Here is a 27,120-nt window from a genome sequence, read left to right on the forward strand (position 1 = left end):
TTAGAACCACTGAAGTTGGAAAAAAAAAGCCACAACCACAGCAAGAAGCCCCAAGATTTTCAACAGGAAGGAAACTGGGGAATTTGATGGAGCTTTTAGAACCCTTGTTTTTAAAGGCTTCAGTATCCTTTGTTTTTGAGTGAGGATGGCACGCTTGGCTCCTTCCCATTGCCCTGGCCCAACCAGGCGATACTGATAGGAGTTGCAGGGTCCAAAATAGAGTTTCACAGCCAGTGTAGGATCTTGTAAGAAGAGTGAAAGGAGGTCTGGTTTCGCACCTATCTCCAGGGCTAGCTCATCCAAGTAGTCGATGTAATTGGTCTGCAGTATTTGGCTCTGGCTCTCTCCAAACCTTCATGAAAAAGTAAAATGGGTAGGTTTACAGATCAGACATTCAATAGGTGTTGAAAAAATGAAAGCATAAGGGCCTCCCCTGGTGGCGCAGCGGCTGAGCGCTGGGTTGTGAGGCTGCCCGCAGCCTCTGCAGTGCTGGTTCGATCCCTGGCCGCCAGTGAGGGTCCCACCAAAAAAAAGAAAGAAAAAAAGAAAAAGAAGGCATAAGTGAATGAGTTTTGAATGGAGCTTTCGTGGAAAATGCCAATTTACCTCATTAGGAGTCCCTCTCCCCCCCCACCCCCAGATTGAAAGTAGACTGAAAAATATATAGCCATGAATTCATGGAAGTTTTAAGAATGGACAAGATTCATAGCCATCAGTACTACTTGATGTTTACTAAGTGACAGCTTCAAGTCTCTAGGCAGGTATAGACTCTTCTGGATTGCTACAAATATATATATATATTTTTTAGAGGCATGTTTATTTATTTATTTGTTTGTTTGTTTTGTTTATACATGCACTGGGTACAGTCAGAAGCGCGGGAGGGTGAGAGAATTCACCAGAGCCAGAGCAGGGAGCAGAGCAGGCAGAAGGACCGAAGTACACTGCTGAGGGGAGCAGCGGGCGGCAGGAGAGGTCTGCGCGCCATGTGGGACCCTCCTCTGGTGGCTGGGGAGCAGCCGGGGATCGAACCAGCGCCGCAGAGGCTGCGGGTAGCTTCGCAACCCAGCGCTCAACCGCTGTGCCACCGGGGCGGCCCTGCTACAAATATTCTTAAGGTAATACAGAGGGGCGCCTCACTCCGTGTCCTACATAGAGGATGCTTACTATTTGTCTGTTAAAATTATTATTTTTATTTTTTAAAAAAAGATTTATTTATTTATTTATACAAGGCACTGGGTACAGTCAGAAGCGCTGGAGGGTGAGAGAATTCACCGGAGCCAGAGCAGGGAACAGAACAGGCAGGCTGATGAAATACACTGCTGAGGGGAGCAGTGGGAGTGGCAGGAGAGGTCTGTCACGCCATGTGGGACCCTCGCCGGTGACCGGGGATCGAACTGGCGCTGCAGAGGCTGTGGGCAGCTTCGCAGCCCAGCGCTCAACTGCTGCACCACCAGGGGAGGCCCAATTGTCTGTTAAAATTATTAAGGTATCTGGCCCTCTAGCTGGCTGATAGTAGATACTCAGTAAGTGTTAGGTAAATTAGAAATTGAACATGAGATAACCCCGCCAAGTGAATTCTCCAAGGGTACATGATCACCAGTGAGCCCCATTTCACTGCATTGCAAAGTACAAATCCTGAACCTTCACTTCTCACCAATCCCTTTCTAATGTAATTTTTTAAAAAAGATTTATTTGTTTATGCATACATGACCTGGGGTACAGGCCAGAGGTACGGGGGGGTGAGAGGATCCACCAGAGACAGAGTGGGGAACAGAACAGGCAGATCGACCAAAGTACACTGCTGAGGGTAGCAGTGGGTGAGTCAGGAGAGGTCTGCTGCACCATGTGGATAGCTCCCTAGCTGGTCAGGGATCGAACTCATAATGCAGAGGCTGCGGACAGCTTCATAGGTTGAGTCTTAACCCCTTGCACCACCAGGGAGGCCCTCTAATGTAATTTAAAAAAATATTTATTTTATTTATGCATGTAAGAACTGGGGTATAGGCCAGACGTGCAGGGGATGAGAGGATTCACCAGCGACAGAGTAGGGAGCAGAACAGGTGGTTCTACTGAAATACACTGCTGAGGGGAGCAGCCGGTGAGACAGGAGAAATCTGCTGTGCCATGTGGGTTAGCTCCCTGGCCAGGGATGGAACTAGTGCTGCAGTGGCTGTGACAGTTTGACAGCACTGAGACTTAACCCCTGTGCCACCAGGGAGGCCCCCTTTCTAATGTAATTTGATGAGAGATTCCTCTGTTAACTTTCCAGAGATATGTAGACTACTGTTACCACCATGGCCTCCAGACTATGCCCTTTTTAACCAGAGAGTGTGGGTGGCTTGAGAAGATATGGACTATAACACAGTCAGAAAACAAAACTGAAATGAAGTGATGTCAAGGAAAAATGTTCTGCTTTGGTAAAGTTTCTATCTTGAAGTAGTTGCCTTAAAATTAGTATGCATAAGAATTACTGAGGAAGAACATAACTCACATATTTCTATTCTCATTTGGAGATTCTAATTCACATAATCTGGGTTGTGACCCAGGAATTTGCATTTTTTATAAGCAGTTAGGTGGCTCTTATAGGTAGTTAGATCAGTATACTAGATGTCGAGAAGTTTTGTAAAAGCTATTCTTACAGTTCAATTCTGTTTTCACTCCTCTTGATAATGTCCAACATCATGGTATTCTCTGAGGGCAAGGTACACAAGCCTAGAAAATAAGAGCTTCGTTGAGTAGTGGATTTTAGTCAATATCTTTGCTTTAGCTAGGAGTTAATTTTATTATGACTAAACTCTGACCATTTACCTGTGTTAAAAATTCAGGGCTACAGTACTGTTGAACTCCAGGGGCACCCCACCCATTGAGTTTTAGCATGATTAAGTCCTTGAAGCACAGGCTACAGCATGAACTATGGAGTTCAGAGGAGTAAGAGAAGGAACTGGAAAAGGAAGGTGAGCCTGTGGAGCTGGGAAGGCATGCCAGGTGACTGGAGATTTATTCTGAAGGTGATGGTAAGCTATGAAAGGATTTTCTGCAGTTGCTGACAAGATCAGTCTTGCCTTGGAAAGATTCCTCTAGATGCTGAGTTTCAGAAAATAAGCTCCAGGCAGGTGAGTTTGAAGACAGTGAGACCAGTTAAGAGATGTTGAGAGACAGAGTAGAGCAAACTAAGATGGAGTAGTGGGGATGGAGAAGGTAGAGTCATGTAAGAATTATGGTTTGTATATAATTCTGTTCCCTGTCCAATAAGTTTCAGATAGGTAGAAAAATGGTAAGTTCTGAAAAATTAAACCAAAACAAACCCTAGAAATATAAATGAAGAAATGAAGCTGCTATAAGGGAAGAGAGGGTGGAGGTAGGAACAACAGGGAGAGGTGGCCCAATGGTCTGTGGTAAAAGACTACAGGTGCTTTAATGGTAAGTGTGGTATGGTGACAAATGTCTAAAAAGGTGCGAACCTATTCCTCTAAATCATATAAATGCTGTAAACCAATATTACTTCAATAAAGAAAAAAAGATTTCGTTATCAGACATCTCAGTTCAAGGATTCCAAAACTGAGCTCATTACACAACATGGACTAGAGAGGCAGGACTCATGCTGTCCCTTGAAAACTACTATAAAACAAAGACTGATTAATGCTCCTAGAAAAATCCAGACACTTTCAATCAGCTATGCAGGCCCAGGACATTCCCAGGGAGTTCAAGAACTAAGGTTGGTGGCTGCTGAGGGGAAAAAATAGGTGGGGGTTAGGGGGAGTGTGTCTGCGTGGAGAGGTTGACTTCCCAAGCCTTGCCGAGGGAAACCCAGGACATTGTGGAATTCCTTGGAGGAATTTTCCTGAGTTCATCACTGAAGCCCTCCTGTCCAGATTTCCTTCTTCTTCCTTCTCTATTCGCAATACTGCTGTCTACCCACTTTCCATGGTCAGAGATCAACAACTTATTCTTGATTCCTCTTTCTTTCTCTAATTTCCCCACATCATGATGCTCAGATTATTTCAACCCTATCACTCAGATTTAAATCCTGGCCTTTATCTCTCTGTAGGCTCAGTTCCATTCATAGTTTGGTATAAACTGTTGCAGTGGCCTTCTTATTGGTCTCTGAGGCTTCACTCTTTTCTCCTTTCAAATCTATCTTCCACACAAGTGTTGACACAATGGATCAAAAATATAAATCTGGTAAGAGCTCTTCCTTGCTTTGAATCCTTCCTTGGGTCCTAGGACTGAAAACTTTCTACAAATGAAGATTCTAGGTCCTCAGGTCAGGCTTTCTTACTCAGGTTCCCTAAGGGTCCTCCAGATGATTTTTATGTGTAGTCATATTTGGAAGGGGCATTTTTTTGGATCTAATTTTTTTTTTATTCCAAGCTCTTTAGCATACTTTACAAGTTCCTGTGTCCTAGCTCCTTCTTCAAGAATGATCTCTCACCCTCTCTGTTTCACATGTCATGTTGTAGGAATGTTAAGTAGCTTATAATTCTCAACATCTAGCAAGACTCTGTGCTTTGGCTTAAGTGATTCTGCCCCTGAGAAACCCACCCATATAGGAAACTTTCTTTGACTATGTGCCCTCCTTTTATCCCACTCTTCTGTTGCTAAGAACCATTTCTCGATTTCCCACACACTCCATGCATTCTTTTATCAAAGCATTTGTCCTTTTATGTTAAAATTGGTTTAAATTTCACTCTATCCCACCAGGTTCCAGCATGGGGCTAGGTATGCAATGTGTTTTTACTGAGCTGAATTAAATCCTGGAGTCTGGAAGATTATATCCTCAGAGGAGTACAAAGTGCTAGATAGATGCTTAGATAGAAACCTTTCAATATTTATTATTACTTTGTAGGGATTTATGAGGTCAAGATGCTTAGTTATTAAGAGTTAGTTTGGATTAAGTATGGAGTGGGACCTAGGTCTTGATTTGCACACATTCTGAGGAATTTATAAACATCATATGAGTAGTACCAGAGTCATAAATGTTTTTCTTTACTGTTCTCTTATGATACAAAGAAAGGATGACATGTACTTGACTTTATGCCAATCAAAACTTTTTAATATTTTAAAGGAATGATTGCAGATGTTTATTATACCACATGTCACTATTTGTTATTTTCTCAATCCTCCACTCACTTTATAAGATGTTAAAAAGTGAAAGCAGCCAAGGTTGGCAACCTTCTTATCTAAAATTGTTGTGGGAAGAACTCTAGGAGATTTGAAAACATCAGCCATTTACTTACCTTTAAAAACTCTTGTCGCCCAACGAGCTTGAAGTTCCACGGTTGGAAAAATGGAACCTAGGGGCTGGATGAGGCCAATGCATGCAAGGGTTGACTTCTCCAGTTGAGGAGGGAACATGTATTTATACAGTGAGACCATATTATTCTCCACTTTCACAAGTGAATCTTCAAGGAAGGGAAAGGAGAATGTATATCCTGTTGCAAAGACAATGACATCAATGTCTTTCTGTACTGTTCCATCTTCAAAGATGGCAGATGTTTCTGTGAGCTCTTTCACTCTCGGTTTCACTTGGATTGCTCCGTAGAGTAGACGACTGGGAAGATCATCATTTAGTATAGGCTCTTTCATAAGGTATCTGAAACACACAGAAAAAAACATCAGAAGTAGCCCTGAAAGGGGATTCTAGAAGTCTCTTGGTATTTCATGGGATTGGTTCTGAGAATTAAAAGATTTTTCAAATGTCCATACAATTTCTCACTTGACTAGTTGGCCTATCTCAAGCCTTATTATCTGACTTTATTCTCATGTCACAAATCTATGCCCTCAACAAATAAGAGAAGACATGTGGGTGATGTGGGTAAAAGACATTTTAAAAAGAAGGCATCCCTAAGGGCTTAAACAAAATGACAGTGCCCATGGTCAGTCCCTGAGTATTGCTTGGAAACATCCCAATGATGTTTTGACCATTGTTTTATGTTATACCTTCAACCATCTTCTGTTCCACTAAGTCTCTATCTGATGATCAGTAAAGAAGAGAAAATTTGTTAAATTCCTACTCATTTTGAAACTTATTAAGAAATCAGTGTGGGGCCTCCCTGGTGGCTCAGGGGGTTGAGCGCAGTGCTGTGAAGCTGTCTGCGGCCTCTGCAATGCGGGTTTGATACCCGGCCGGCCAGGGAGATGCCCAAATGTGCATCTGTCTCACCCACTGCTCCCCTCTTCTGTCTCGTCGACTGCTCCCCTCAGCAGATTTTTTGGTTCGCCTGCCTGTTCTGCTTCCCGTTCTGTCTTTGGTGAGTCCTCTTGCCCTCCCGCACCTCTGACCTGTACCCCAGTTCTTATATGCATAAATAAATTTAAAAAATCAGTGTGAAAATTAATGTATAAAATTAAATTTGGGTGTATTTGTTGATCCCAAATTTCATGCAGTCTCTGTGACAACATAGGTAATGGAACAAAGCCAGTTCATGTTTCTGAGATTTCCTTTTGTGGATTTTAGTACCAGTTAAAAAAAATAGGACAATATATGCCATACACATCAGACCTTAGAATATTGCAGTTATATGGCATTTGTTGAGAGTCCAATGTTCTTTTTTTTTTAAATGAAAGAAGACTGTTACCAACTAAAGAAAAAAAAATAAACATCTATAGTGTTTGCCTGTATTTATAAGTTCAACGATGTGTAATGCTGAGATCAACAAAGATTTGGTTTTTGACTATGAGACATTGAGTACGTTCTCAAAAGCCTCATGGGAAGAAACTTCATGGTGTATAGTTCACAAGCACATATTATCGGATGAGAATTTGGCATGTTTTCTACCACATGCCTCTTAAAGTGGCCTTTTCCAATGTTGAATAGCTCTTGTTATACTAGAAAGGTCTCTCTATAACCCCAGTTCTGTTTTCTGGAGGAGGTGGTAGCATTGTGACTTCATTGTCTTAAGAATTTATTTTATTTTTTGTTTATTATTTTTAAAAGATTTATTTATTTATGCATATATAAGAACTAGGGTACAGGCCAGAGATGTGGATAGCGAGAGGATTCACCAGAGACAGAGTGGGGAACAGAATAGGCAGATTGACCAAAATACACTGCTGAGAGGAGCAGCGGGCAAGTCAGGAGAGGTCTGCTGCACCATGTGGGTTGCTCCCTGGTTGGCCGGGGGATCAAAGTCATGCTGCAGTGGCTGCAGATTGCTTTATAGGTTGCGTCTTAACCCCTTGCACCACCAGGGAGGCCCTTAAGTATTTACTTTTAAAAGATATACGGAACAAATTTGGACTGCAAATTCCATGACCTATATGATACCCAAACTAATAGGTTGTAGCTTAAACTACCATGGTAGCAACATGATTCTTCGGAAAGGGAGGCTACTCTTGACAATCTTACTTAAAACTGAGCATAGCATAAAAAAATCAAAATAACTCTACTTGTTTTGAGGCTCAAGGCCATAATTTTCGTGGTTGAACCACCGATTCATCTGTTGTTCCATCATCCATTTCAGAACTGCTCGTGGCAGGACATTTCGGAGCATGGAGCTAAAACGAGTGTGAAATATTATGTCCCAGGGGTAGCCGTCTTCAGAGATACGACTCATGACCCAGGAACCCTGCTTGGTGCTGATAGACACCTGATAAGAAAAAAGGAATGCAGTTAAAATTAGGGCATCATCCTTTTAGGGAGCAATCTACATTGACCATCCCTTCAGGAGGGACATCTGTCTTGGCTAGATCCACCAGCTGGTGTGATATACCTGAGGATTTAGGCTGAGAGTTTCACTGACATGAATACTTCAAACCAAGGGCCAGAGGTTTGGTTTTTGTTGGGGTAGTTGTGGACGACTCTGCACCTGTAGTGTCTTGAATAGTGCTTTTGGACTATGGTAGAGCCTGCTTTATACTTATGGATGTGAACTTCCTTTAACAGGGTCAGGGCACACTCAGGAGTAAGGTATGTTTAGATTGTTATTTTGGGCTTTCCAGATGCACCTTGTTCTACCTCTTGCATATGTAACTCTTAAAAAGGTTTTCTCATAATTATGACATATACTATTAATCTCATTGATACTGAAGAGACACTGTTTAAAAGATTATCTAAGGAGCTGTAAGGCACACAAATGCAGCTATGGTGGTGACTTTGACACCATAGACAGATTTATTACATGGCAAGGCCCATATAAGGAACTGGCTCTTGTGACCCAAGATTGATATCTTTGGAGCATCTTTTCAAAATCCAAATCCTGACAACACATAATGGCCTTGTATAGGGCTTCACTTGGATGGCAGGTAAGTCAGCTCCTTTCAATTTCTCTTTCACCCTCTCCTTTTCATTCTTGACAGTTATTCCCCAATTAATAGAGACATAGCTGGGGTTGCCTCTTTTTGATTCTGCCTCCTCATTTATTCTACACACTGAGATCTTCAAGCTATGAAAAGTAAAAAATGGTTGTGTGACATCTTGGGTCCAGTAAACCTCTTTCTGGTGTTAGTGACTTGCTTTGTGTCTAGGTTGGTGCTGACTAGTAACACTGACATTGTAACCCTTTCATTAACCTGCTTAGGAGACATGTTTGTTTATCACTTTTATTATTGGGTCTTTCCAGGCCTCAATATGTGAGACTAGGGGAGTTTATGTTTGTGGACATGCTATGGTAAGTTGTGTATCCAGAAGTTAGTAGGCTGAGAAGGCTGGTGTAAGTGTGTTAGGGATCCTGGGTCCAGCCTCCATGGAGAAACAATACTTTCAGAAGAGGACCCTTAGCTATTTTCCCATCTTTACCTAGGTCTGTCCTTCAAGAAGGATTTATTTTCAATCATTCCCAACTATCACTGTCAGCATTATCTACATCTTAGAGTTTTTGGCTTTTTGGAAGCTGAGCAGTGTCATTTCTGGGCAGGTGCAAAGATGACAATGGTCAGAAGGCCACAGAGCACCTCAATAGCTATGATCTTTATGGCTGGGCCTCTATTTTATCTTTCTATCTATTTAATTTTTCACGGTCCTTGGGTGAATGAGGATTATTTACATTTCAAACAAAATTCAAATAGCCACTAAATTTCTAAAAGGCACTCCCAAAATATGAGCAGGTCAACTTTTCATTAAGTCCCCAGGGTAGAAACAACCCTCAGTGCTGAAAGTCATCTAATCCTACTATCTCATTTAAAACAAATGAGGGACCCATAACTCAAGAGATGTGAAATATCTTGTTAGTTATGTTGCTCATTAGTGGCTGTGCCAGGAGGTAAACTCTGGTTTCTTGACTTCTGATTTTTATTCTACCACACTGATTAACCATCCATCCAACCAACCAGCCAACCAGCCAACCAACCAACCAGTCAACCAACTAGCCAGCCAACCAGTCAACCAACCAATCAGCCAACCAAAACAACCAACCACCCAGTCAACCAACCAACCAACCAACCCACCAACCAGCAAACCAACTGATAGACCAATTATGAGTAATGGAGGTTGATGATATAGCTGGGATTTTCTGAAATGCCTTCCCCTTTCCTCTCCACCATAGCACAAGGTCAGTAGAGAACATCCCACCTGAGCAGCCTTCTTACTCAGCTCGACGGCAATATCTGAGGCAGAGTTTCCTATTCCAATCACCAGGATGTGTTTCCCCTCAAATCCCTCTGGATGCTTGTATTGACGACTATGAAAATACTGGCCTTTGAACTTCTCAATACCTTCAGGGGAAAGAAGATAGAAGCCCAGGAACTATGTTAAATTAATTTCAATAGAATTGCATTGTCAGCTTTTCCTTTCTGGGGTCAATCATTTGTTTGGCCTTTTCTCCTTTTTAGGGGTTACACTAGTAAGACCAATTGACAAACTCAAAGTATAAAGCATATAAGAGATGGTAGGTTAAGCATATAGTACAGGACCGAGGGAGTTGATTTTAGAAGTGCAGCTTAGATATTTATTAAAGAATAAATAGTTTTCATGAATAGATGCTGGCTTCTGACTACCCATTATCCTATTTGGAATTGTACATATACTTCAATATCATATAGCATACATTTAAATGTTTCTTAAACTTATTATGAAATGCTTTTATTATAATTCTGCCACAGTTAGAATGCTATTTATTATTCTATTTTGCAAGAGCAAACAAAAACTAAACTAAAATAAAAACCAGGGACATAGAAATTGAGAGATAGTTTCCACAATGCTGTAAGACAGTAACTTACTGGGAACTTACTGGGAAAACCTCTTTGAAGACAAGTCTCTTTTCTGTTTCTTTTCCAGGAATACATGACTTTAAATATCTGTTTTGAGGGTGGGCTGCTTGAAAGAAACTTTAGATCATATTTCTTAAATTGTAATCCCTTAGACAACAGACTAGCATCACCTGGAGCCTTGTTAGAATTGCAAATTCTCAGTCTCAAGCTAGACCGACTGAATTAGAAATGTTAGCAAGTTGGGGCACTCCAGGTGATTCTGTCTGAGAACCATTGCTTTAGATCAATAGGTTTCAATGCTGGCTTCATATTAAAATCACTTGAGGGCCTCCCCAGTGGCGCAGTGGTTGAGCGCTGGGTTGCGAAGCTGCCCGCGGTCTCTGCGGCGCAGGTTTGATCCCCAGCTGCTCCCTGGCCACGGAGGAGGGTCCCACATGGCGCGCAGACCTCTCCTGCCGCCTGCTGCTCCCCTCAGCTGTGTACTTTGGTCCTTCTGCCTGCTCTGCTCCCCGCGCTGGCTCTGGTGAATTCTCTCACCCTCCCGTGCTTCTGACTGTACCCAGTGCATGTATAAACAAAAATAAACAAATAAATAAATAAATAAAACATGCCTCTATATATAAAAAAAAGTAAAAAAAAATAAAATAAAATCACTTGAGCAGCACAATTATTCAATTCCTACTCAATATCAGTTGACTCTTTGGAGGTACCAGGTGTAGAAGCTCCACAGGTATTTCCAGAGTGAGGCATGGACTGGAAACCACTGCATTAGATAATTTCCTGAGGGCCTTGCAAAGGAAGTACACTCTCTCACAAAAGGACTTGGGAGGTACCAGGACATATAGCAGTAGGATTTCATTGCCGTCCTTCCTCCCTTGCATGTACTCACCCCCATCGATATTTTGTAGGAGCACTTATTTCCAGGAACTCTTCCCTGTCCATAGGTATGGCTCTGTGGAAAAGCTCCATGGACACAATAAAGTCACAGGTGGTGGCAGGATGGAAAAAGACTGAGGTCAGCTCATGGATAACAGGGACTTTCCACCAGATAACCAATTTGGATGAAAATTCTCTGTAATTCTGGGGGGAAGATTTAGTGACTCTAGAGGAGGTTAGCCAAAAACCCTGTGTATGAAGAGCCAGAGAGGTCAGTATAATGGAGATGGCATTGGGAGACTCATCTTTCTTTTTCTTTTTCTTTTTTTTTTTTTAAAGATTTATTTATTTATTTATATAAGAATCTGGGTATAGGCCATAGGCCAGATTTGAGGGCAGGTGAGAGGATTCACCAGAGACAGAGTGGGGAGCAGAACAGGCAGACTGATAAAATACACTGCTGAGGGGAGCAGTGGGCGAGACAGGGGAGTTCTGCTCGCCATGTGGGACCCTCGCCGGTGGGCCAGCCGGGATAGAACCCGCGCTGCAAAGGCTGCGGACAGCTTCACAGTGATGTGCTTAAACTCCTGCACCACCAGGGGAGGCCATGGGAGACTCATCTTTCTGGCTCTATCTGGATCTTAATATTATGTCCAGATGCAGCAGTTCATTTTGCCTACCATCTCAAACTGCATGGAAAGTATCTCGACACCTACTTTGAAATGCTGGAATCCTTTTGGGCCTCACCTGGAAATGACTCCAATGGGATGTGAGGGAGGATGTGGTGGCCACTGCAAACCATAACCCCATCAAAGATGGCACTCTGCTCCTTGCCGTTGCTCTCGGTAACAACCACCCATTGGCCAGAAGATGCAAAATCCGGGCATTTTTTCACCCTTAGGACCGTTGTCTTGAACAAACACAGAGAAGGCAGTATTGAGCATTACTTTGACATAACGGGGTAGCATCCAACCCTGGGAATGGGTGGATAGATGCAACTTAGGACTCCATTTAGGTTCCATTTGAATCCATTTCAAGCCATCTCAGGCAAAGACTACTAAGTGCGTCTCTCTCATTCTTCTTTGGCAGCTACCAAAGATCTGGTGGGAACCAGTCTGTTAGCTGAACAAGGTCTCTGAGAGAGACAAAGAAAAGAAGACAAGGTCTGGGCTGGATACAAACACATGTCAGTCACTCCAGCGATCATACAATCAGTGTTTACTAAGAATGTTTTGTGTCCACTCCTGTGCAAACTATATTAAAGAAGATACTTCATCTGGAAAACTTTGTACAGTGCCTGGTACATTCTTAGCACTCCATGAAGGGCAGTGGTTAGTATTTATTATTTTGGTTTTATTTATAAAAAGATTTATTTATTTATGCATACAAGAGCTAGGGTGTAAGCTAGAGGTGCTGGGGGGTGGGGTGGTGGTGAGAGGATTCACCAGAGGCAGAGTGGGGAGCAGAACAGGTGGACTGATTGAAATATACTGCTGAGAGGAGCAGTGGGTGAGACGGGAGAGGTCTGCTGCACCATGTGGATTAGCTCCCTACTGGGGATCAAACAAGTGCTGCAGTGGCTACTGATAGCTTCATAGTGCTGAGAATTAACCTCTCATGCCACCAGGGAGTCCCCAGTATTTATTATTTTGAATACAGAGAAATCATGTTAGCAATACAGTTCATGATATTATTTGGATGCAATAATTTATTGGTTCACTGATTTGTAAAAAATGTGTGTGGTTTACTGTCTGGAGTCCTTTTAATTTTTAAAAGTATACATAGAGATGGGTGTCTAATATATTTAAGCAACAAAATCAAATAAAAGCAAAGCTTTTCTACCATTCCTCTGAATGGTGTGCCACTTGTTTGTAAGTATTTGAGTTCCTTAAACATGCTTTTCAGATGTGTAGTTCAGTTATATATTAGTGTAAGTAGTGTGAACTCTTACTACACAAAATATGGTTTGAAGTCCCTATGGAAAATAGCATGGTGGTTTCTCTAAAAATTAAACAGGTCAACCATAAAATTCAGCAATTCCATTTCTAGGTATCAACCTGAATTTCAACACCAGTTTGGAGGGATAGATGCATTCCTAGGTTCATTGCAGCACTCTTTACAATAGCCAAGTTATGGAAACAGCCTAAGTGCCCAAGGGCATGAGTGAATTAGTAGTAGGTGGCATATATACACAATGGATACTATTCAGATATTAAAAAAGGATAAACTCTTACCATACACAACAATATGGATGTAAGTGGAGTGGGTAATGTTAAGAGAAATAAGTCAGAAGGAAAAAGAAAAATACTGGAATGTGTCACTTAGATGTGGAATATAGAGAAACAAAACAAAAGGTCAGACAAGACCAAACTGATAACAAACCCCAAAAATCCAACTGTTGAATTCAGGCTACTAGAGAGGGAGAGTAAATGGGAGGGGACCCAGTGGATTATGGTGAAGGACTGTGGGTGACTTGGTGGTGAGTGTGGTGTGGTCACACATATCTGAAAGGTGTGATTTTATGCCTCTGAATCATATATAGTATTGTTCCTTCCAAGTTCCTTGCAACTTGGCCATGATATTTAAATGAACAGATAATTTAAATCACACATCATAATAAGGAAACATAGCTATTAAATGGATTGTTAGCTAAGTGGTCAAAGACTATAAATGTTTCTGGTATAAAGAAGCTGTCATTTACCTGATAGATCTACCAGGTGTTGGAGAAAATCTACTTAGATGAAACTGAATAAATAATAGTATTTATAAATATTGATTTATACCCACATCAATGATATATTAAAATAATACAAATAAACTAAAATTATATCCAAACTAAAAAGAAACATCCAAAATTAAAAACTAAATCAGGAAATGATATATGTTAAATAATGAGCTTCACTGATGTTTATTTATTCAGAGATACAATATAGGTTTACTTCCTAAGTATAATTATTTGTTCTTAGGTTGTAGGTTATTGGTAAAAATTCAACACATCATGAGAATGTTATTTTCATCTTGTCGATTTATTGTTTTTGAGGAAGCACAAGAACAGTAGTTCTAATTGTATTTCAAAATGACCTGGCTGTCTTTGTGTTGCTAGAGAACATCCTGAAAAAAAAACATAATTAGCAAAAATAGTTTCCACAGACTTCTGGGATGGAGTGCCTTGAGTTTATTTAGCATATTAAAAAAAGAAATTCAATTTCTACAGAGCAGGTAAGAAAATAAAATAACAGTCTAATTTTTTTCATATATCCTTTTAAGGGATATGAGGCTTGGAGTCTACAGTAGTTATAGATATTAGCTGTATCTATAGGAGAGCTATATTTATAGTTTTTACTATACTTACAAATATCAGCTTCAACTGTAATTTCACCATAAATATCATCACAATTCAAATCTTTGATTTTAGCAAACAACTTTACTGTTCTGTTAATATATACCATCCATAATATCAGAGGTAATGATAAAACTTTTGGAGTTTTCTTTCATGCTCTATTTTTCCACAAATAATTAGATTGGAATATTTTGTTTTATTCACAATCTACTTTATACCACAGTATCTTCTTTATTTAAATGTGAGCTGAACTCAAATGAAAAAAAAAAAAATCCTCCACCCCTTTGCCCTGCCTCAATACAATACCTGGAATTGAATGTACTTTAGAAGATCAAACTTTTTGGCAAAAATCCTGAAATATTCCAGGAGTTTAGAATTATGTAGGAAGTTTGGAAAATCTTCAGGCATTGGAAAGTCACTGAAACAGGACATTTCTTTGCTGGTATTAGTGATGACAGACTGATAGATACTTGCTCGGCCATCTTCAACATTTTCCTAAAGGACCAAAGACAAGAATGATAATCATGTGTTTAAAAATAAAATCCCATGGTTGTCAAATCTTTTTCCAAATCTAACCCCTGGGTGAGGTGATATGATCCTCTATCATTGCTGTAGTGTGGCTGAAATGTTAGGGTGATAAGGTTTATATACCCCATCACCTTATCTGATAGGGCTTAGTTGGGGTCCTCCAGTGTTGTTCACCAGAGGGACATTGTCATTGGTCACCCTGACAGTAGGATAATCCTTTTTTTGCAGGATATTTAGCATCCAACATTAGGATTCAATGTTGGTCATTGACAATGATACCCATTCTGAAGTTCTCTCTGGGGAGGTTATGCCACCTCTACCTCTTTAGGGACTAGTAAACACCAGAATGCTGGTCAGAGAACAAAATAAAGAATTTCAATTAAAATAAGCACTTCTGGGGGCAGGGAGTTTTCTCATCTTGATTTAAATCCCATACCTTCACTTTATGACTTATGCAAATCAACTTTCCTCATGTGAACAAGGTGAACAACATTAACACCAGTCAAATCTTAAACTTGACTCTGAGCATGTGATGACTGAGTTTATAATTTCTTCTAGTAGTTTATAGACTTTATAATTTCCTCTAATAGTAGCATACTGTATTATGATACTATCCTCTATGTTAAAGTGTGGTGATTCAAAATTCCTGAGGTCAGCATACCACCAAAGAGGTGTTTATAAGAAAATTTAAATAATGCTATCCAAAAACTCCTCAACAACTGTTTCTGGATGTGCAGAAACTCAGGCATTATCCAGGCAAATAGTAGTTGCTATTAAGACTTATTATTAGGGTGGGATGTAAGGAAATGGAGAAGTTGTAGGAACTCAGTCATTTGTTGAAATTTATTGCTTAACCTTACATAAACTGCACTATAATCACTCCAGCAGAATAGTAAGTAAATATTCAACATTAATCCCACCACCACAATAAATCAACAGGGTATGATCCTTTCTTGTCATTAGTCAAATAAAATCATTGCTTTCCTGATAAATATTTAGATCAAGATTCCTTAGATTTTTGGCAACACTGAAAGAGAGAACTTTATTAGCAGAATGAATCTGTGTTTGGAGGTAGACATAGGTTTGAACCCATTTCTTTCAAAATGTTGGTCTGGATGGGCCTCTCCAGTGGCACAGCGGTTGAGCGCTGGGTTTTGAAGCTGCCCGCAGCTTCTGCAGCGCTGGTTTGATCCCCAGCCGCTGGGTGAGGGTCCCACATGGTGTGCAGACCTCTCCTGCCACCTGCTGCTCCCCTCAGCAGTGTACTTTGTCAGTCTGCCTGTTCTGTTCCCCGCTCTGGCTCTGGTGAATTCTCTCAACCTCCCATGCTTCTGACTGTACCCAGTGCTTGTAAAAATAAATAAATAAATAAATATTAAAAAAAAAAAATGTTGGTACAAAGCCATAATCACCAAAACTGCATGGTATTGGAACAAGAACAGACACACAGACCAATGGAATTGAATAGAAAATCCAGATAAACCCACAGATTTATGGCCAACTAATATTTGACAAAGGAGCAAAGAATTTGCACTGGAGCAAAGAACGTTTGTTCAATAAATGGTGCTGGGAAAACTGGGTTGCTACATGCAAAAGAATGAAGCTTGACCACTACCTCACACCATGCACAAAAAACAACTCAAAATGGATTAAAGAACTAGACATAAGACCTGAAACCATAAAATACATAGAAGAAAATATAGGCAAAACACTACATAACATGCACCTCACAGACATCTTTACAGACACATCACCCAAAGCAGTGATAGTGAAGGCAAAGATAAACAGCTGGGACTACATCAAATTAAAGAGCTTCTGCACAGCAAAAGAGACAATAACCAAAACAAAGAGAAACCCCACCGACTGGGAGAACATTTTTGCACACAACACTAATGATAAAGGACTGATCACAAAAATCTGCAAAGAGCTGATGAAATTCAACAAAAACAAAGAAAATAATCCAGTCAAAAAATGGGCAGAAGAGCTAAAAAGAAACTTCTCTGAAGAGGAAATGCAAATGGCCAACAGGCATATGAAAAAATGTTCAACATCACTTGTAATCAGGGAAATGCAAATCAAAACTACCATGAGATACCATCTCACACCAGTGAGAATGGCACATATTAAAAAAACTAGCAACAACACATGTTGGCGAGGGTGTGGAGAAAATGGAACTCTCCTGCACTGTTGGTGGGAGTGCAAACTGGTCCAACCACTATGGAGAGCTGTGTGGAGATTTCTGGACCTACTAAACATAGAGCTTCCATATGATCCAGCAATTCCACTCCTAGGTATTTACTCAAATGACACAGAAACAGTAATTCCAAAGGGCACCTGCACCCCCATGTTTATAGCAGCACTATTTACAATAGCTAAGCTATGGAAGCAACCCAAATGCCCAAAAATAGATGACTGGATCAAGAAGATGTGGTACATATATACACAATGGAATATTACTCAGCAATCAAAAAAGATAAACACATGCTGTTTGCAGCAACATGGATGGAGCTAGAAGGGATCATGCTCAGCGAAATAAGTCAGAAAGAAAAAGAAAAATACCGGATGGTCTCACTCATAGCAGGAATTTAGAAAACCTAAATAAGAGACCAGGAAAAAGACTAATCAATACAAAGTAAAAATCAAAATCAACAAGCAACTATAAACCACAGACACACTACGGGGGTTGTGGGGAAGCGAGGAGTGGGGAAAGGAAGGACTAGAGTCAAAATAAGGTGGGGGAGTGAAATTGTATGGGGAATATAACCCAAATGAAAATGCATACATTGTGCAAAGATGAAAAAAGATGTAAAAAAGAATTATAAAAAAAAATGTTGGTCTGGAGCAGTCAGTGCCCTTGAGTTTCAGTCCCCTCATCAATGACATGGGGATGTTTTAGAGATCAATATTAGTGTCAGTTGTCCATGATTATTGAGGAAGCTTTAGGCTTCAGCAAAACTATCAGTTACAGTCCACTGTTCATTGCAGTGTGAAAAAGACTTCTTGGGTAGCTGCTCTGACTCCAAAATAGCTGATAGGACACACTCATTATCACATGAGTTTTCTGTACAAGAGGCTATATTTGATTTCAAATAATTAAAAGGAGTAAATTTGGAGCTTGTCTCTTTTATTAGCAAAGCCCTTAATATCTGTTGGTCTGTCTGTGTCCTCATTGCAGAGATTATCAATACCATTGTGAGTCATCAAAGCTAAAATGATGTATATTCTCAGATCAAGTTATTTAAGAGCAATATATAGAATCCTTGCTAAATTGGTCTAAGTTGTAAAGATTCTCTTTCTTCAATGCACATTCCTTCTCTTTCTTTTTCATTCACCCACACATCGACTTATCCAGCCCTCCTTTCTTCCCACTCCTCTTTCTTCCACTCATGCCAGGAGTCAAATGCTGTTTTTTCTTTTTTTTTTCTTTAAGATTTATTTATTTATTTATACAAGCACTGGGTACAGTCAGAAGCATGGGAGGGTGAGAGAATTCACCAGAGCCAGAGCAGGGAACAGAACAGGCAGAAGGACTGAAGTACACTGCTGAGGGGAGCAGCGGGTGGCAGGAGAGGTCTGCGCGCCATGTGGGACCCTCGCCTGGCGGTGGGGGATCGAACTGGCGCTGCAGAGACTGCGGGCAGCTTTGCAGCCCAGTGCTCAACCGCTGCGCCACCAGGGGAGGCCCTCAATGCTGTTTTTAATGAGCTAAATTGCTCATTAAACTGTTGCTCAATTTAACTGTTCTAGTACAGAATCAAGGCTCATACAGTAACTTCGCTATCGTTTCAAATGACTTGGTAAAAGCTAGTATGATTGGCATATGCAAGCCAGCTTTCTAATGATGAATTTGAGGTGGTGCTATTGTTAGCTTTATGTAAGTAGAGAATGCGTTGTGTTAGAATATGAAGTGGCTTTTGTCTTATGCAGAAGGATACAATGATCTGAACTCTGATGAATAAACTATGTTATTTTTATTTTCAAATACTAGCTTCAAATTACATAATGTTAGAGTAAAACTGATATGTAAACTATTTCTGGATGTTTCAGAATGATTGAACACAATGTCCTTGGCAAAACTGAATGTCTGAGTTTCTTATCCAACCAAGTTCTTAAAATGTGAAATATTTCACGAAACAGAGAAATACTATTTTTTCCCCAAGATGATATAATTTTATGAGTAGTACAGAGTAGAATTAAATATGAAAACTCCAGAGTCAGACTAGGTTGAGATTCTAATTCTACCACATATACTGACTTTATAACCGTGGACAAATCACATAAGCCAGTTTCTTCATATCTTCTGTAAATTGGGGTTCATTAATAATTCCAGCAGCAAGCAATTGTTATCAAGTTTTTTTAAACTTTTTTAAATATTTATTTATTTATGCATACAAGAACTGGGGTATAGACCAGAGGTGCAGGGAGTGAAAGGATTCACTAGAGACAGAGTGGGGAGCAGCACAGGCAGATATACAGAAATACGCTGCTGAGGGGAGCAGCAGGCAGGCAGGAGAAGTCTGCTGCGCCATGTCGGTCAGCTCCCTGGCTGGGCTGCGGATAGCCCCATAGTGCTGGGACTTAACTCCTTGCACCACCAGGAAGACTATGTTATCAGGTTTTAACAACATTAGATAAAGCATTTAGCACAATGCCTGGCTGTAAATAAATGTCTGCCTCTATTACCACGATTACAATCCACCAGAGTTCATCTTACTAAGCCAGTCATTGTTCTGAATAACTAAACTCAGGTTGATTTATACTATAGCCAACATATTAGTTTTTTTCAAGTGCCGGTAAATTGTCTTTAAAATGTGGTTGACACTATGGAGAGCTGTGTGGAGATTTCTGGACCTACTAAACATAGAGCTTCCATATGATCCAGCAATTCCACTCCTAGGTATTTACCCAAAGGACACAGAAACATCAATTCCAAAGAGCACCTGCACCCCTATGTTTATAGCAGCACTGTTTACAATAGCTAAGCTTTGGAAACAACCCAAATGCCCAAAAATAGATGACTGGATCAAGAAGATGTGGTACATATATACCATGGAATATTACTCAGCATTCAAAAAAGATAAACACATGCAGTTTGCAGCAACATGGATGGCGCTGGAAGGGATCATGCTCAGCGAAATAAGCCAAAAAGAAAAAGAAAAATACCGGATGGTCTCACTCATAGCAGGAATCTAGAAAACTTAAATAAGGGACCAGGAAAATGAATATAAGAAAGTGAAAATCAAAATCAACAAAAAACTATGAACCAGAGACACTTTTTGGGGGGTGGGGGGCGGGAGGAGAAGGATTGGGGTCAGAATGGGGCGTTTGCAATTGTATGGGGGAATATAAAAATAAAATTTATTATTAAAAAAAAATAAAATAAAATGTGGTTGACTTCTCTGTCAGGTTAATTTTAAGGAGACTTTTGGGTGAATAGCAAAACTGGTTCTTATGTCTGAGCCTCACAGTAATTTCAGAGCCAATCAAGACTCTCCTTTTAGGGTTTTAGTTACAAATTTTGTCATCAGTTGTTGGTAACATCATTATTCTTTTTCTGAATTTCAAGTAATAATCTTTATTGTTGAATTGATCAGTGGTCAGCAGTTAAAACAACAGAACTTTGTAGACATTTCTTTCTATGTTGTCTGAGGTAGATGTCTATATATGTAGACAAATCTGGATAAAACTAGTTGAGTTTGCCTGAAGTTATCAAAAGAAGATGATTCTTATTGATTTAATAAGCAAATATATATCAACTGTCTATCAACCATCTCTCTTGCCTAGACCCTGAGGTTAGGAATAAGATGCAAACAGGACACACAATTTCTGCCTTCCTGGAGTTTATTATTACATCAAATTAAAACACATTTGGGCTTTGGGGATATGAAAGTGGAGACAGGAAGAGATGAGGGACTTTACTCTCAACCAAAACAGGGCAAGGAAATAGTTTTCAAAACAGATGAAATCAACTCACATATTTATTTAAAATGCAAGCACTGCCTAAAAAATATATATTAAACACAAATATAGATAATCTGAATTTCTTAGTGGATAGAACTTGCTACAATCCACTATTTAAGATAAATCATCATATAATGGAGTATCTTGATAATATATAGAAATTTCTGAGTGTGAGAAGACTTATAAAACAAAGTTCAGACAGATTTTTAGAATTTATGATCTTTTGATCAGGTGCTAGACTGCAGTTTATCTTTGATTCTATAAAAATAAAAAAGATATAAAACTAAGTTAATGGAAGATTATAAAGCAAAATTCAATCTATTTGAGAGAACAAGCTTATAAAGCAAAAATAATATCCTTATTACAAATGTAAATTATAAGATCTTATACAATTAATCTTTTTCATCATGACACTTCACTATTTTAACCTCCACTAATCAATATTTTGTTCTCATGCCTAGTTAGTCTGAGCAGTTAGAAATTAAAAAAAGTTGTTTTTCTTTAAATATTTTCTATCATACTATATTTTCATTCTTTCAGGCAGACTTTATAACTATGTTCCATTACTTGAAATAAATGATTGAAATTTCTTATTTTCTTATTAGTTGCATTAGAAGAATTTGGAGGGAACTTCTAAAAAATATAAAGTCTAAGTAGGTCTGATTTAGGTACAGACATCTATATTTCAAGAGTGCTTTCTAGTTGGTTCTATGCAGGATGAACATGGGAGCCACCATCTTTGTCAAGGAGTTGCTAGATTCTGGCATCTTTCCATTTGGTACCTCTCTAGGTTTCTGGCCTTTATCACTAGCAGAGCTCCCTAGTAAAATCCCTGACTCAGAGTTTGCCTACTTTCTTTCTTTTTTTAATTAAATGTTTTTAATTGAAGTAACATTAGCTAATGACATTACATAGGTTTCAGAGATGTTATTAGAAATCAACATCCATATATACTACATTTTGTTCACTACTATAAGTCTAATTCCATCCCTCACAATATAATTCAGCTACTTTCTTCACCTGCCTTCAGGGTAAAAGTCACATTCACTGGCATGGGAGAAGTTCCTCATGATGGGACTCTGGTTATTGCCTCAAACCTTACTAGGTAGCACTCATCCACCTGCATCCTTCATTCACACCATATTACAGGACTTTCTGTTCTATAAAAGCATCAGGCTTCTTAAACTCCCATACTTCTGCACATGTCATTTGTTGTGCCATAACACTGTCCATATTCACATGTCTAATCTCTACTTGTCAAAACAAATGAAAGCATCACATCCTCTAGGAAGTCCTCCCTGTTCTCTGCTAAATGAGATCCTGTGATTTCCGTAACACTTAGTGTATTGGCCCTTTTAAAAATGCTCTCTGGCAGGGAGTATTTGCCTCTTTGAACTATGCATAGACTTTGACAGCATGGACTATGCATTTCTATATTTTTTGCAACTAGGCCTGGTGGATAGTAAACAACCATTAATATGTTTGGTGAGTGAATGAAAGAATATGTAATATTCTATAATAAAAGCATTTTTTCTATCACTGCAAATAGGGTTTAATGATACTAAAAGGGACATTCGGTAGCATGATGAAAATCAGCAGCAGGTTTTGCTAATAGCTAATAGCATGCTATATACTTTATCCTCTTCCGTACATGCAAGCATTACTTTTCTTTTTTAAAGCATTATGGAAAATGAAACAAGCATGTCTTAAACTGTTGGCAAAGAGGCTTAATGACTATATATTTTATATTTGGTTGCTTGTAAAGTTACAAATATCTAACTTGTTAAATTTGTTTCCATTACAGGGACAACAGAGTGCAAAAACCTAAGTTATGTTGAATTATGCTATGATAGATTCTCTGTATAATTTTATCAAAGAGAATTTCTGAAACTAAAACAGGGGTAAGTCAGTTATCTCTTCTGGAAAGGAAATGTTTGTTTGTTCTAAACTAGTTCTGTATAATGTCAACATTTCAGTGAACAATGTGCTGTTTTAAAGAACATGCCAGTTAATTCAAAGACAGGCTGTGAGGTATAGAAAAATAGGAGTACATGTTTAGGTCAATGTGGAGACAACACCACTTGGGAAGTCCCATTTGATAATAATACCAGGTGCCTGCTTCACACTTTAATCTTCCTATTGTCAACATTTTAATCAATGATCAAATTTGCATATACCCATAGTAGGGAGGCACAGCAAACTTGATAGAGGTTTGAAATTTCAAATACATTCCTGACCAAAGATAAAACCAACTAAATAATATTTAGTATGCACAAATATAAATTCCTATAAGTAGGATTAAAAGTCATCAGTTTTACAAGGATAAGGACAATAGTGAGCTGGATTACTAATGTTTCAAATGAAAAAGATCCAGGGATCCTTTGATTGATCCCAAATTCATCATATATCATTACAGTTATATGAGGTGAAGCATGGTGGAAAACCTGTGTAGGTTTAATTTCTGTATTGCAGATTCCAAGACTGGTCACTTACCCCTTATTAATCACTATGGGCTTTCTTAATCTTGGCTTTCTCACCTCTATGTTGGAATTAATCATAAAAAATGTACAGGAATATTGTGACTATAAAATGAGATAATCATAGGAGAATAATTGTATAATTAAGATGACATCAAGTGTTTTTGGTAGGTGTAGGTTTCAGAACAAGTGTAGCACAAATCAGTGGACCATTATCAGACCAATTGCTATAAATTGTCTGAGGGTGGTAGCTGTTTTTTAAAAATATATATATTATATATACATACATACATACATACGTATTATATATACACATTATGTATATATGCATACACACATATATACATCATTGTTCATTTTTGTACAATGTTTGATTCTCCTCTCAGCTGTAGTCTCTGTAAAATTCCCACCGCCAAGTCACTAGTGAACCATCACCATAGTGTCTTGTGCTCTTCCTGCCCCTGTTTTAAATTTGAGGGTGGTAATTGTGTCTGACTCACTCTCTAAAGTAGTGCCAAGCACCTCAGTTTCCTCTTCAGATGTAAACGAGTATTTATCACAATACTTCTTTTCTAGTTTTGTGAAGAAAAAGAGATGATGCCAGGCAAGTACTCCTCATTGCTGGAAAAGTGCTAAAAATGCTAATTTCCCACCCATCATAGCTTCCAAAGCTGCCACTAGGGGGTACTGGAGAACCTTCAGGAAGAATTCAGTACCATATGAGCTTGGCATAGGACAAGGATTCTTAAATTTTGTCATAGTAAATGCGTTAAGTGATCTTAGGAGGATTGTATGTAAATTTAGAATTAAAGAATGTTCTGCTTTAAAAATTGATTCTGAATGGCAGAGTTGTGAAGAGGCAGCTTCCTGGGATTGAGAGTGGAAATTCCCTTCATCCTCTCAGCAACCCCTCCACCCTTTGTATATCTTTTCTTCTGGTAATCAAGACCCTCCCATGGCCTCTTTGGCAAGTGGTAATATTTTGTAACATTTTGCTTATTATGCATTTTATTGTTCAGGGAGATTCTTTGTCTTTGAGTAGAGAGAATTGTTTACATTTATCTATTGGATATGGTTTAAGGGGAGGTTTGAACTGTGATGTTATTCTAGGAAATTATACATGTAGTCATTTTATATCTAATAAGACTTAATTGATCCAGATTTTAATCTAACTTTTGTAACCCGTGCGAACATATTGTTAAATCTGGAATTTTAGACACTGGGAATGATTGCAAGAGAAATATTTTGGGGTAAGAAGTACCTTCCTGGAATTCATTCCACTTTGATTTTGACAGACCACTCATAATAACGTTCACCTTTCTGCTCCCAAATTAACAATAATCAAGTAAGAGAGCTGGCTTCTGTTATTAAATTCCAAAGCAAGTAATGAAATTTAAAAAAAAAACTAAATTTATTATTAAATAGAAATTTGTTGTAATTTGTTGTATTTCTCCCTTATGTTAAAAAAATCTACCAGGGGCAGTGGGATGGGTGGCAAATGGACTCTCTAGGTGAATCTAAAGTGGGCAAAAATGATACATGTCTGGTAGAGAGGAATGACTCTTTTAAATATCATCTTTATATATCGTATTTCAAGAAAATCTAAAATGATGCTAATAGTGAGTTGTTAGTTAGAAAGGAACATGATTCAACCTGTTTTCCAGTTTCTTCTCTGCAAAGTTATCTGTTTCATGTAAGGATCAACATTTCCATCATTAACCCTAATTGTGCTTAGATAATTGAATCAAATTTTAAAATATTTAGTATTTGTGCAATGTTTGCTTCATCATAAGATAATTTGGGATTCTTGTTAAAAATAGATTCTTCTCAGAATATTTTGATTCAGTAAGTCTAGGTTGGTGCTCTAGAATCAGTACCTTTAAGAAGCTTTTTTTTTTAAAGATTTATTTATTTATTTATACAAGCACTGGGTACAGTTTCGCTCACTGGAGCCAGAGCAGGGAGCAGAACAGACAGACTGACGAAATACACTGCTGAGGGGAGCAGCGGGCGGCAGGAGAGGTCTGCGTGTCATGTGGGACCTTCACCCAGTGGCTGGGATCGAACCAGCGCTGCAGAGGCTGCCGGCAGCATCGCAACCCAGCACTCAACCGCTGCGCCACCAGGGAGGCCCCAAGAAGCTCTTTAGGTGTGTCTTAGTCATATACATTTGAGAAACCCAATATTAAAAAAAAATTCTTTTTGGCATGAGATTCAGTTTAAACTTGCCAAGCACATGTGTTGGCAAGCTTGTCATCCCCCTAATCGGTCAGCTTGTAGGGAAAGCCCTTCAGCTGGTCTCTGCTGATGTGAAGAGTCTACTTTCCGTGCACTTGCCCCTGTCTGGAGCAGCCCCACCTCCTTTAATCCTTCACTTAGGTATACCTGATACTTATCCTAAAGATATTGCTTTTGATTTCTGAGTCAAAACTTTGTTTAACCTTTTTGAACAAGAATACAAAGTAGGGCATGATTATAAATAGGGGTTTAACAGCTCAGGAATCATGTAGGTCCAGGTTTGAAGACCAAGCCCTCCAACTGAGTGACCGCAAGCACGTCACTTAACTTCTCTGTTTCTGTTTGCTCATCATTAAAATACAAGTATAATCATTATGGTTAACATTTTTTTTTAATTTTATTTTTTAGTGGCATAAAATATGGCTAATGTTTATTATACTCAGTTACAAGTTTCTTACATGAATTATGTCCCTCAATCTTTTAGACAGTTCTATGAGATAATTACTTTTTTTCTAATGTTATCTCTACTCACAACTGAGAAAAATGAGACACCAAGATATAAATCACTTACCCAAGATCTCATACCTAGAAGGTGACAGGCTACTACATATGCAAAAGAGTGTGGAGAGGAATAATTATAACTCTTTACAGTTATCTAATCATGTATCTTTTTAATTTTGACACATATTCTGAAGGACAGTTAGCATTATCAATATTTGGGTTTGGCTAATACAATGAACTTAATGAGTAGAATATATTTAATAATATATTTAAAGAGTTTCCTAGCAGTCCTACTAGAGTATCATCAGTAAAGAACACAAGCATAGTTCGTCAGAGAAAAAAGTACAGTAACAGTAGGAGCCTAAAAGCATCTGCTCAAATGATTGGGTAGAAGTATTTTCTTGAAAAGGATCTCCATCATTTCTGTTTTGTAAAATGTTTTCTAATATTAACAGTATTGCCATTTTGACAATGGCAAAAATGGGCTTCAGGACAGTTGCCAGACCCACAAGAGAAGATCCTTTACATGCTGGGGCTTGCTACCTGGAAGAGAGGCCAGCCAGCTTATTTTATTTCTTCAGTTTCTGTGTAGTGACTTGGAATAATTCTTATCAAAATCGCTTAGAAAATCCCTCAATCTGGTCTGCCACTAGCTATGATTCACCCTGCAGTAGCAGCACAACCTGATCAAGAGAGAAAATCTCACTTACTTTGAACCTCCACAGCCCTCCAATGTCTTCAGTTCTCTCAAAGCAAGTGGGCTCCAGGCCCTCATCCACAGAGCACTTCAGAGAGATCAGGCCACTGACCCCAGCTCCAATCACGGCCACCTTCTTTGTCATGGTCTCCTGTTAAGGAGTTGATTAATTTGTGTCACTTCCCAGGGGCAAAAGATATGAGACTCCTTATGGAGTGGTCTGGTAATCGTGTTTAAACATCATGCCAGTGGTAATTTAATAAGCATCACTAATTGAATAAAACGCCTCATTAAACAAATCCCAGTCTCCTCTTCCCCTTGAGAGAAGCCAAGGGCTCTCTCTTTGCAGCAAACCT

At 39.1% G+C, this 27,120-nt stretch overlaps 1 protein-coding gene across 1 annotated transcript; it reads right to left on the reverse strand.

Annotated features, from left to right (window-relative positions):
- On the reverse strand, positions 1-26,909 carry FMO2 (flavin containing dimethylaniline monoxygenase 2; the record flags this gene model as incomplete). Its single annotated transcript, XM_084248458.1, has 8 exons — positions 1-352; positions 2,640-2,712; positions 5,238-5,593; positions 7,390-7,589; positions 9,509-9,651; positions 11,770-11,932; positions 14,669-14,857; positions 26,778-26,909. The coding sequence occupies 8 exons, from the start codon at positions 26,907-26,909 to the stop codon at positions 1-3; spliced, it is 1,608 nt and encodes a 535-aa protein (XP_084104584.1).
- Between the last annotated feature and the right edge of the window lie 211 nt (positions 26,910-27,120).

This window comes from Talpa europaea, assembly GCF_964194135.1.
Source record: "Talpa europaea genome assembly, chromosome: 12".
NCBI classification, from domain to species: Eukaryota; Metazoa; Chordata; class Mammalia; order Eulipotyphla; family Talpidae; genus Talpa; species Talpa europaea.